The 11,635-nt window shown below is 64.3% G+C and overlaps 1 protein-coding gene across 3 annotated transcripts; it reads left to right on the top strand.

The window, feature by feature from the left end:
- The first annotated feature begins 1,241 nt into the window (after positions 1-1,241).
- LOC308069614 (POU domain, class 5, transcription factor 3-like) lies at positions 1,242-11,175 on the top strand. 3 transcript variants are annotated; one of them, XM_080402244.1, is made up of 5 exons: positions 1,242-5,600; positions 7,501-7,612; positions 8,011-8,141; positions 9,510-9,674; positions 9,930-11,175. In XM_080402244.1, the coding sequence occupies exons 1-5, from the start codon at positions 4,959-4,961 to the stop codon at positions 10,179-10,181; spliced, it is 1,302 nt and encodes a 433-aa protein (XP_080258370.1). In that variant the 5' UTR covers positions 1,242-4,958; the 3' UTR covers positions 10,182-11,175. The 3 variants fall into 3 exon arrangements, with proteins under 3 accessions (XP_080258370.1, XP_080258368.1, XP_080258369.1); XM_080402242.1 differs by having other exon boundaries at positions 1,242-5,681; XM_080402243.1 differs by lacking the exons at positions 9,510-9,674; positions 9,930-11,175 and adding an exon at positions 8,246-9,502 and having other exon boundaries at positions 1,242-5,681.
- Positions 11,176-11,635: the final 460 nt, after the last annotated feature.

Below are 11,635 nucleotides of genomic sequence, written 5' to 3'. Positions count from 1 at the left end.
CTCCCTCCTCCCCAGCCCAGCCAGCCCCTGGCAGCAGAGTCCCACTCCAGGAGCCAAGGGCAGGAGCAGGAGCTGGCTCAGGCAGGCACTGGCATTGCTCCCTGGGATGCACCTTCAGATGCCACCCTGTGCCATGCCTGGCCAGGAGCAGAGGCTCTGCACTGGCTCCATCCCCTTCTAGGGGTGCTGGTCCTTGGAGGCGCAGAGGCACAGACAGTCCCAGTGCCGCTGTGGCCTGGGACCCTGTGCTGGGCTGGGCTGGTGGAGGAGTTCCTCACAGCAAGCCCTGGGTACCAGCTGGGCTCTTGCCCCAGGCCTCCATGGGGTGAAAGCTCAGAAAAAGGGTTCAGGGTGTTGTTTTTAAGCCCGTGTGGCTGTGGGGGAGGAAGGAGCAAGACTGGCGTGGACTTGGGAGGCTGGGAGGGGTAGCCAAGGCACAGTGGCTTTGCTGTGCTGCTTCTCTGCCCCATGGAGCCCATGCCTTTGCAGCATCCCTGTGGAGCCTGGTCCCGTGCTCTCTCCAGGCATCCCTCCGTGGCAGAGGCACTCTCCACCGTTCCATCCTAGGCACCTCCTGGGCTCCAGAGACCCCCTGCACGCCTCCGCTGCCCACATCTGCATCTGGGCTCACCAGCCCCTACTTACAAGTCCTTGCTCAGAGCCCGGTGCTGTCCCCCAAAGCCTCCCTGGTGCGTCGCCCGTGACCCCTCCAGCGTAAGGCTCAGCACAGGTTTTGGGTTGCTTTTCACAGATGTGGCTTCATGTCCAGACCCTGGTGTGGACTGTCACGGCCACGGGTCACCTGTTGTGTTGTGCACAGGTGGTGTCTTGCACAGGGGTGGCCTCTTGCATACATGGGAGCTGTTGCACATACAGGAGCCATCATTGGACGCTCAGGAGCCGTTGCACGTGCAGGCAGGCACATGCAGGGCATGCAGCAGTGGCAGGGCTGTGCCCATGAGCAGTGGTGGTGTGGAACCATCCCCAGTGGGGTCACTGGCAGGGGCTGTCACTGCACCGATCCTTTCCCCGCACCCTGCTCCCCTCCCCGTGGGCTGCTGCCCTTCTCCCTGCACCTCTCATTGTTGTATGGATTGTAGTTCTTTTAAAAGGAGATTTTATTAAACGACCATGTTTGAGACCCATGCGAGTGTGTGGTGTGGGGCCAGCTCCCCACTGTGCGGCCCTCGGCTTGGGGTGCTCCTGATGGGAGCGGGGTGGGATGGGGGGACAGGGAGGGAGGATGCTGTGGGTCCCCCATCCCAAAACCTTCCCCGGGGAATAGCGAGAGTAGCCATCCTTCTCCTGCAGCTGGAGTAGCCCTCAAACCTTCCCAAGGGTTTTCCCAAATGCAGCAAACCCCAGAGTTTCTTTTCTGGCTTTTCGGCGTTTGCCAGCAGAGGTTTCCCCAGGAAGGATTGGGTGGGAGCTCCGGCTGTGCCTGCCCGCACCCAGCCCTGCAGCACCCAGCACCCACCCACCCCCCTTGCCCCCAGGGCCGGGCCCTTCGCACCTCGGCGGGGTTTGCAGATAAGAGCTATCGTGTCCCCCCATTGTGTGGAGCCTGAGCTCCTCTCCCGGCCCTTTGATCACGCCAGCCCCCCCATCAGGCTGATACAATCTCGTCTCCTCCTGGTTTCGGCAGCCCGGAGGGTGGGTGCTGACTCACCGCCAAAGCACCGGGCACCATCGAAGATGCTTAGCTCAGCCCTGCTTATGGGCGGCCCTGGGGGTCTCCAGCTGCAGCCCTGGGCGGGCAGCATCGCACCCCAAATCACCCGGGGCTTCCCCAGTGCTCACCCTTGGGGAAACCCAGCCTTGCACTCCCCCTTCTGAGCTCCCCAGATTTGTCCTTCCTTTGCTCTCAGCACCCAGCAGGTTCAAAGCATGCCCAGGCTTTTTGGGAAGATCTAGCTTTGAGCAAAACCCAGCTGCTCCCCCCAGGAAGATCCCCTCACTCAGAGCGCTGAGGCAGCAGGAGCCCTGCGTCCCCCTGGAAGCCATGTCCCCACCACATGTTCAGAAGTCATGTGTGGACACCACAATTGTGCTGCAGACATCCCAGGACAGCCCAGGGCTGGATGCAGGGTCTGTGCTCAGCTCCAGCCTGTCTGTGCCTCAGTTCCCCCAGCTGTAGAACAGCAGGGAGGACCGGCTGGTGCGTTCAGCCACTGTGATGATGTGGGCGATACCCAAATTATACCCCGGGCTCTGTAATGCAGAGGCTTTTTTAATGAGGGGACAGAACGGGACCAAAACGTTCTCCAGGACTTTCATCTCAGCTGGGTTTGGAAGCACCAACTCTTCATCCTGTCCACCCAGGCCAGCTGCAGCCAGGCAAACAGTGGTGCCATGGAGGAGCTTTGGCGTTCCTCCCAGGGACAGGGCTTCTGAAGCTGAAGCCTTCCTCAGATGGATCTGGGGTGAAGACTGTGGGCCCCTGACCCATGGCATGCAGGGCTGCAGCCCACCAAGGTGTGCTAGCCTTAGGTGTGAAACTCAGGGGGGGTCCAGCATAGCCCTGATGGCTTCTCCATCACCTGCCACAGGAGAGAGGGAGGACTGACTGAATAAATCATTTGTGGTTATACACTCTCCTAAAATCTTGTCTCCGAGCCAAACCAGCGCCACACCAGTACACTCAGCAAAATGAGGACAAGCAGATGTGCAGGTCTGCACCCACCCACCCCCAGCCTGCCACCATCTCAGTGAGCTGGGGAGCACAGACCCATTTCTTTCTGCTCCCCTTTTCCTACCGGGATCCCACCCATCCCTGGCTGCATTACAGCCCACAGAGCTGGGCACGAACCTGGAGAACGAGCAGGCTCCAGCCATGGGGGTGATGGAAGGACACATCCTTCCTCCTCCTGGAGCAGGGCAGGAGCCTCTGCCTTAAACAAGACGTATAGCCAAGCCGTGGCCATTGATGCACAACGACCTGGCACAATAACCGGGCACCCCACACAGCCCCCCCCAAATCACCCCATTGAAATGGAGGGGGGAGGGGGCACACACCCAGAAACCCCACTGGCTCCCTCCACATCCCCCAGCTAAAACCATCAGTGCCACAATGGGCCTCGCTCCTACAAAGGGGCCGGTTCAAAGTCAACGTCTCCCTTCCCCTTTGCCTGTATATGAAAGGGAGCAGGAATGTGTTTGAGGGCAGGGGGTGGGGTGGGGGGGCTGGGGGGCTTCCTGGGGGGATGGAGAGAAAGAGCAGGTTGGCAGGAGGAGGGGGTCCAGCCCGGGAACAATAAATCAAAGGGAAGGGGAGTTACTGCCAGGCCAAGGATCTTCTGAACCCGCGGGCCGCAGCGGGAGCCCGGGAGGAGCAGGGCTGATGGCTGCTGCTGGAGTCCCGCAGCGAGACTTCCTCTGCCTGCGGGCCGGGGGCGCCCGGCTGCCCGCGCCCCCGCCCCGCCGAGCCCCGCACGGCCCGGTGCTCACGCCTCGGGGCTGAGCATCCCGCAGCAGGACCCGCAGCTGCGGGGCTGGGCAGCCCTCGCTGCCCTGATGGGCTTCTTGCATCCTCAGGACGTTTTCTTTGGGGGGGGGCTGCCTTCCCTCCCCACAGCAGCCTGGCGCTGCCTGGCACATGCCCAGCCAGCAGTTAGGAAAGGGCTTTAATTCCTGCTCATCCACTTGATCTTTTATTTTTCTTATAGGAATACAGTTATGGGGGATGGGGGCTGTTCCACTCCCCCCGAGGTGCGGCAGTGCCACAGGCTGGGCCAGGGGCTGATGCCGGTGCGGTGGGTACCATGGTATCCCTGGGTGCCAGGTCTCTCCAGAGCCAAAGTGCTTCACACCAGCACCAAAGCCCTTCCCCCAGTGCCACCAGCAGCCCCATCCGCATTGTGGATGCCAGGCCCTGGGTGCCAGCTCTCTCCAGAGCCAAATGCTTCACACCAGCACCAAACTCCTTCCCCCAGTGCCACCAGCAGCCCCATCCCACTGCCGCGGGGCAGGCTCCTCCAGCCTATCTCTTCGGCATATCTCCAGTGCCAGACAGCAGCAGGGCTCCCGGTAATCCGGGTTAATAAACAGGGAGCGGTGCTGGCAGCGGGATCGCCCCTAACCCGGCTTCAACCGGGGTCAGGGGCTGCCTGCACCTGGGAGCCGGCATCGGGCAGGCGGATCCCGGCGGGACTGGGGAAGCTCCCGATGGCGAGGCGGGAGGGAGGAAGGGGGAAATGCCCCGACAGTGCCATTGTGAAGGGCAGCGCGAGGGGAAAGCCCTTAAGACAGAAAATACCCAGCGCGCTCCATTGTGGCGCAGATGGGCCTGATAGCCTGGGCTGCAATTAGCCGCCGGCGGCCCGCCCGGGGCTCCGGGGCCCCCTGCCCGCCCCGGCTCCGGCAGGGACACGCTTCCCCGGGGCACGGCCCCCCTTGCTGGGCGAGGGACACACACCGTGTGGGAGCCGGGGAGCCCCAGCGTTGTCCCTGAAGCGCTTTGCAAGGCACCCCGGGGAGCCGTCGGGCTCCGCCGCAGGGACCGCGCATCTCGGAGGGGCGAGGAGAGATGGCCGAGCCCTCGCCCACCCTCCGGCCGCACGACGACACCGCCGTCCCCAGGGTCAAGTCCCCCGTCCTGCGGACCCGGGCCGGCCGCCGTCCCCGCCCGCACCCCCAGCTCCCGCTGCCCGTTCCCCGAAGCACTGCCGCTGCCCTGCCCGTGCCCCGGTGCTGCAACACTGGGGGGTTCCCAGGCGGGGGGACCCCGGGGTTGGGGCTGCCATAACATTTAGCGACGTGGTCCCCCCCCGACGTGCGGGGGGCTCTGCCCTTCGCCTCACACGGGCTAAGGAGAGCACAGGGCGGCGGGACCCCTGCCCTCCCCCCGCGGCCCGTGGGGAAGGGTGCAGGCGTCCCCGGCCCACCGCCCCTCGCACCTTCCCCCCCCCCGCCCCCCCCGGGGGGATCAAGTTCACGCCCGACCCACCGGTGCGGGGCCAATGGGGCAGGGGCCCATTTCCATACGGCCCGGCCCGGCCCCGCCGCCCTCAGAGGCCCCGGCGGCGCCGCAGCAGGGAGGCAGCGGCCGGCGGGCGGCCGGGCCGAGCCCCGCAGCCCCCGCATGGAGCGCTAGGGCCGCGGGCAGCATGTTCAGCCCGGACGGGGGGCTGCCGGCCGCCCCTTTCGGCCTCCTGCCCGACGCCGGGCCGCCCTTTCCCCGCGGCGGCTTCGACGGGGCGGCCGCCCAGCCGCTCTTCTTCCCGTTCGCCGCCGAGCCCGAGGCCAGCCGCGACCCGCCGCCGGCCCGCGCCTGGCTGCCCCCGCCCGCCGGGCCGCCCGCCAAGGCGGAGGCGCGCCCGGCCCGGCCCTGCCGCCAGCCCTCGCCCGAGCCCCGCGCCGCGGCCTGCTGCGGCCCGGCCTGGCCCGCCCCGCCTTGGGCCGGGCCCGCGCCCCCCGGCGCCGCCAACGCCGCCCTGCCCGGCCCGCCCTTCCCCGGCCCCGCCGGCGGCGCCTTCCCCGGCGCCCAGCTCTGCCCCGCCGCCCTGCAGCCGGGCTCCGGCGGCCTCGCCGCGCTGGGCAGTAGCGGCAGCTCCAGCGGCGCCGCCAGCGAGGGCGGCCACTCCAGCGACAGCGGCGACGAGGTGAGACCCGACGGGACGGGCTGCCCTGCCCCGCTGCCCGCCGCCCGGCAGACGGGGTGCCCCGGGCCGCCCCGACTCCAGGTACCGCGCTGCCCTCCGCGCCCCGGGACGGAGCCCGGGCGGGCCGCCCCGTCGGGGCCGGGCGCTGCTTGGCCGCTGGCGGCCCGGGCAGAGGCGAGCGCGGAGCCCGCCGCGCTGTCCTGCCTGGCCGCTCCGTCGGGTGCCTGCGGGAGGAGCCCCAGCGTGGCCCGATGTGTCCCAGCGCTGGGGCTCGTCCCGGCTGGGTCAGGCGCTCCGCGGGGGGAGGCTGCTTTGGGGTGGGAAAAGGTGGTTTAGTAAACTGTGGGGCGGCTTATGCTTGTGCGAACCGTCCCTTGTACATGATGCTTCACGGACGTCGCGCACACGCGGGGCCGTCCCCTGCGCACGACGCTGGAGCCCAGCTCCGGCGGGGTGCTGGGGGTCGCACAGCGCGGCCTCCCCGGGCCCTGCCCCGCCGCTGCCCGGCCCCGGGCAGCCCCCTCCGGCCCCCGGCCGCTCCCCCCGGGTCTCCGCGGGCACCGACGGCTGCCGGGGCGCGGGCAGGGCCAGCCTGGAGGCCGTCGGAGTGGGATGTGAGGGCTTGCGGGGCGGTCGCAGCGCGAGTTATCAGCATGGCTGGCGGTTGGGATTCGGGTTTAGCTTTCATATTTTTACATTTTAGTGTAATACGAACCCGTCCCTCGCAGGGAAGCGCGCCTCGGGGGTAGCGGCAGATGATGCCGGGGGTGGGCGCGGAGCCCCGGCGAGCTGCGGTCGGGGGTGGTGGCTGGGTTTGTGCGGAGCCGCTGCCCACTGCGTGCCGCGGGGGGTCAGGGGCTCCCACGCGTGCCACGATGGGAGCGTGGAGAGGGATGCACGTCCCCCGGGGAGCCCCCTGCCGCGCTGGAGGGCGGGGGGGGGTTTCCAGAAATGACTTCCTGGCCAAGGGAGGGTGAGGATTGCCCCGTTGCAGGGCTGCTCCGGGCTCCTGGCTCCCGGTGTTCGCTAGGAATGAAATGGCCAAGACTCGGTGGCAGAGAGGGGACATGTGTAAAATCCGAAATTTTTGCGCTGCAAATGTAGAAATCGGGTGAAAGTTTTCAAAATGCCCCCGCAGCAGCTGAAGGCTGCGCTGCAGGGAGGAGGGGAAGCGTCTGGGTAAGCAGCTTTCCAGACGGAAAGAGCCTGGTTGTACCAAAGAGGTGTTTGAATCCCACTCGAGTCATGGGCGCTTTCCTCTGAGCCACGTCACCGGCCCTGGGTGCAGATGGGAGAGGGGCTGCGCCGTGCCCCAGAGCCGTGGGGCGGTGGGTGCCCACGCCCCGGGATGGCTGAGCCCGTGGGGACATGTGGTGGGAAGTGTGGGAGTGGAGCGATGCTGGGAGCCATCAGCAAATGTGCTCATCGGTGCTGCCTCTGGTCAGCCCACGAGGGTGTGAGCTGGGGGCAGAGGGGACATTCCAGGGCATGTTGGGGCAGCGCGGGAGCTCTGGGTGCTCCTGGGACCTGCTTTCTGTCCTGTGCCACCCTGGGCCTCCACCAGCATGGTGGGAGCTGGATGGTGTGCATAGTCGAGGGGGGCGGGTGGGCTGTCCAGGGAGTCCTGCGTGGGGCAGGGTGGGGTGGAGGTTTTGGGGTCCCTGAGCCGAGAGACCTTTTTGTTAAGGGGTTGGGGAACGCCCTTCTGCCACCCAGCTCATTGCCCCCACGACCCCATCGCCCAGAGGTGGCAGTGGCTGGTGGGTATTTGCGCTGCCAGAGGCTCAGCCGACCCCACTCCTGTCCCCATCCCACGCTGACCCCACCGCGCTGACAGACCCTGCTCTTGGTAGCCCCCGGGTGCAAGTTGTCTCCCTCAGTTTATCTCTGCCCGTGCCAGGATGCGCCAACCTCGGAAGAGCTGGAGCAGTTTGCCAAGGACCTCAAACACAAGCGCATCATGCTGGGCTTCACCCAGGCTGACGTGGGGCTGGCTCTGGGGACCCTCTACGGTAAGGGTCGTCACCTCCTCCCTACCCCCGGGGAGAAGGGAGAGGCCTGGGAGGGGGGTGGAGCACCTGGGCGATGGAGAATTTCTGCTCTTTAGTGACCAGCAAAGGAGGCGCTGAGCACCAGCCCCAGGGCTCCTGGGCTTTCCAGCCGGAGCCCTGCTAAGTGCTCCTCAAGCTGGAAAGTTTTAATAACGAGGAACAGGTTTAAAATAGCTGCAGCTGCTTATTGAAGAGTGTTTCAAAATCCCTGCCGAAGCAGCAGGGAGAATGCCTTTCCTGGACTCCCATCCCCAGGGACCAGGGGGTGCTGGAGAGGGGACCCTGGGGGGCTGCTGAAGGGGGGAGACGCCCCGGTGTGGGGGCAGGAGCGGTGTGTGATGCTCTGCCTGTCCACGCAGGGAAGATGTTCAGCCAGACAACCATCTGCCGCTTCGAAGCGCTCCAGCTCAGCTTCAAGAACATGTGCAAGCTGAAGCCACTGCTGCAGCGTTGGCTCAACGAGGCGGAGAACACGGACAACATGCAAGAGGTATGGGACTGGGGGTCGGGTACCTGTGGTGGTTTGACCCTGGCTGGATGCCAGGTGCCCACCATAGCCGCTCTATCGCCCCCCTCCCTCCCTCAACCGGACAGGGGAGAGAAAATGGAACAAAAGGCTCATGGATCAGGATAAGGACTGGGAGATCACTCAGCAATTGTCATCACGGGCAAAACAGACTCCGCTTGGGGAAATTAGTTTCAGACTCCGCTTGGGAAAATAAGTTTATGACCATTCAAATCAGAAAAACACCTTCCCCCCACCTATCCCTTCTTCCCAGGCTCAACTTAATTCCTGTTTTCTCTGCCTCCTCCCCCCAGGCAGTGCAGAGGATAGGGAATGAAGGTTACAGTCAGTTCATCACGTGTCGTTTTGCTGCTCCTTCCACCTTAAACTCTTCCCCTACTCTAGAGTGGGTCTCTGCGGGGTCCCAAGCCCTGCCAGAAAACCTGCTCTAGCTGGGGCTCCTCTCCCCGCGGGGTCCTCCCCAGGCTGCGGGTGGGGATCTGCTCCCCGGTGGGCTCCATGGGCTTCCCCGGAATCTCTGCTCCAGCACCTGAAGCCCCTCCTGCCACTGACCTTGGTGTTTGCAGGGTTGTTGCTCTCACAGTCTCACTCCTGTCTCCCGGTGGTGCAGAGTTGTTGTTTATTTCTTCCCTTCTTAATACGCTATCCCAGAGGTGCTGCCACTGCTGCTGATTAGCTTGGCCTTGGCTGGCGACGGGTTCATCTTGAAGCCACCTGGCGTTGGCTCCATCAGACATGGGAGAAGTTCTGGCATCTCACAGAAGCCACCCTGTAGCACCCCCCCTCTACCAAAACATTGCCAGGCAAACCCACTACAGTACTGCACACCAGCGAGCCCTCAAGCTGCAGCTTCTCACTTTCTTTTACACATTTTTTGGTAGAGAAATGGGGAACAGCAGGTGTCTTGTGCCATAGCAGCATCTCACTGCCATAGCTTTAGTCTGGCTGGATGGGGGAACCCACTGGGTGTCACCTTCTGCGAGGCTGGGGGAAGGAGCCCAGATCCCCCCCGCAGACACCTTGTGATATCTGTGGCAGCTCCTGTCTCAGAGCAGCCAGGCCCTGCTGGGATCTGAGATAAGCTGGAGATGCAGCTTGCTGCTCCCTGGGGAGCCTGGGAGGATGCAGGAAGACATGTCTACTCCCCCCGCACCAGCTGCAGGCAGTGCTGGGACACTGGGAATGGCCCCAGTTACAGTGGGATGATGCTCAGTGGGCAGTCACTGGGACAAAGCCAGTCTCCATCCCTCCCAAATGTCTGCAGCCAGCCACATGTGTCCCCAGAGCCTGGTGGGGACATGACCAGCCCTGTGACCTCTCTTTTGTTTCCAGATGTGCAATGCGGAGCAAGTGTTGGCCCAAGCCCGGAAGCGAAAACGCAGGACCAGCATCGAGACCAACGTGAAGGGGACGCTGGAGAGCTTCTTCCGCAAGTGTGTGAAGCCCAGTCCCCAGGAGATCTCCCAGATCGCCGAGGACCTCAACCTGGACAAAGACGTAGGTTGGGAGGGTTTGGAGGGTGGGTGCCCAAACAGCCATGGTTCCCGAGCACCTGCTTCAGGCCAGTTTGATACTGGAAGCTGTGGGAGAGTGGCTGAGGCTGGTAGCCACCATCAGCCTGTCCCAAGTCCAGCCCCAGGAGGAGCTGTGGTGGGGAGGGGGCTGTGGAGATGGCACCAGCAGAAGGGTCTCCTTGTCACTCACACAGTGCCTGGGCTTACCCCCCTCACCCTTCCCCATCTCCCCTCGCAGGTGGTCCGGGTCTGGTTCTGCAACCGGCGTCAGAAAGGCAAACGGCTGCTGCTGCCCTTCGGCAACGAGGCGGAGGGGGTGATGTATGACATGAACCAGTCTCTGGTGCCCACCGGCCTGCCCATCCCGGTGACGTCCCAGGGCTACAGCCTGGCTCCCTCCCCTCCCGTCTACATGCCACCCTTCCACAAAGCTGAGATGTTCCCTCAAGCGCTGCAGCCTGGGCTCTCCATGAGCAACAGCGGCCACTGAACCGGGGGCTGTCGGGGCAGGTGACGGTGCCACCCCGGCACTGTGGCTGGGCTGGCTCTGGGGGCAGCTTCCCCCCCACCCCTTCGCCCTGAGAAGGCACAGGCACAGCCCTGCTCCCGCTTCTGGGCTGCCTTCGAGCTTTTGGGGCACGAGGGGCAGGGGAAGAGCTGGGAGCCTGGCATGGGGATGTGCCTGCTCTCTGGGGTTGCTCCCAGCCCTTCCCAGTAATGTGAGTTTACCGGTCCCAGCAGCATCTGCCCCCCTCTGACCTCTCCTGGGGGGCAGCTGCCCCTGCCCCACTGCACCCCACTGAAGCCACGTGTGCCCAGGGCACTGAGCAGAGCCGCCTGCTCCTGGCCCCAGCCCAGCCGAGCTGCTCTCCTGCAAGACCCAGAAAATATTTTTTAGATGACTTTTTTTTTTTTGTGTGTGTGTGGGAAGGTTGGGGGGTGGAGGGGAGGGGGGTGGGTTTGTTATCTTTTAATGGGTTTTGGTTGTAGTTTTTAAAAAGCAAAAATCTTTGTAGTGATTACTAGTTTCCCAGGTGCCTCCTCCCTGTCCTGTAGGGTGGGGCTGGGGTGCTGTGCCCAGGGCCGGGGTCTGCGGCGGCTCTGCCCACCCTCCTGGGCAGCTGGGGCGAGCCAAGGGCCGGAGCGGGGGGCTGGGGATGAGCTCTCGCAGCTCCAGCCGCCCTGTGGCACACGAGCTTCACCCATCCATGGGCAGGCTGGTGGGGCTTGTGGGGGGGTGGGGGTCATCCCTGGCCCTGTGCCCAGTGCCACCTCGGGTCCCCCATGCCCTCTCCACTCTTGTCCTGCTGCCCAGGGACCATCTTTCCCCAGGGGTTCCCAGCCCAGGGGGGCTGGCACTGTCCTGTCCATGCTGCTAGCACCCCCGTGCCTTTGAGCCTGCTGTAGTTGATGATGATTTTTATTTTTTTTTTCCTTAATCATATTCCCTCTGGCAATGAAATAAATCTCAGTTCTTTGGGGTATGAGAGCGAGTTAATCCTTTCCTTGACTCCCTTGCATCCCTGCTCCTGTACAGTGCCAGGCAGCCCGGCGGTGCAGGTTTGGCTGCAGGTGGGGGCACAGTGGGGCTGGACCAGTGCACCCAAATAGGGTGGACGTGCAGCCCAGCCCACCACCAGGAGTGGTGGCAGCTTGGCCCTGGAGGGACACCAGCTTGTCAGGGCTGTGCCCCCCCAAAGCAGAGGTGGTCAAGAGTTGGGATGGTGGTGGTGCGGCACATTTAATCTGATTTGAGCTGTTTTGCCATAGCTGCTTTTGGGAAGGGTGGAAGTCGGCAGGTGCTGTGGACAGGGAAGGACCAGGCAGGGATGTAGCGGAAGCTGCAGAGTTCCCAGCCCTGGGGTGGGTAGGGAAAAGGTATGGGAAGCCTGGGCTGTCCTTGTGGTGGGGTTGCCACTGTGACAGTGGTAGGTGAGGGATGCT

This window comes from Falco punctatus (assembly GCF_963210335.1).
Source record: "Falco punctatus genome assembly, chromosome: 9".
Classification (NCBI taxonomy): Eukaryota; Metazoa; Chordata; class Aves; order Falconiformes; family Falconidae; genus Falco; species Falco punctatus.
The sequence above is the reverse complement of the archived record's forward strand: the minus strand, read 5'-3'. Positions and strand labels throughout refer to the sequence as shown.

Excerpts from the sequence above, each read along its gene's own strand:
- LOC308069614 (XM_080402242.1), top strand. The coding sequence starts at position 4,959 with ATGGGGCAGGGGCCCATTTCCATACGGCCCGGCCCGGCCCCGCCGCCC. Across the intron at positions 5,682-7,500 it reads CCGGGCCGCCCCGACTCCAG|GATGCGCCAACCTCGGAAGA; the intron begins GTACCGCGCTGC and ends TGCCCGTGCCAG. Across the intron at positions 7,613-8,010 it reads GGCTCTGGGGACCCTCTACG|GGAAGATGTTCAGCCAGACA; the intron begins GTAAGGGTCGTC and ends CTGTCCACGCAG.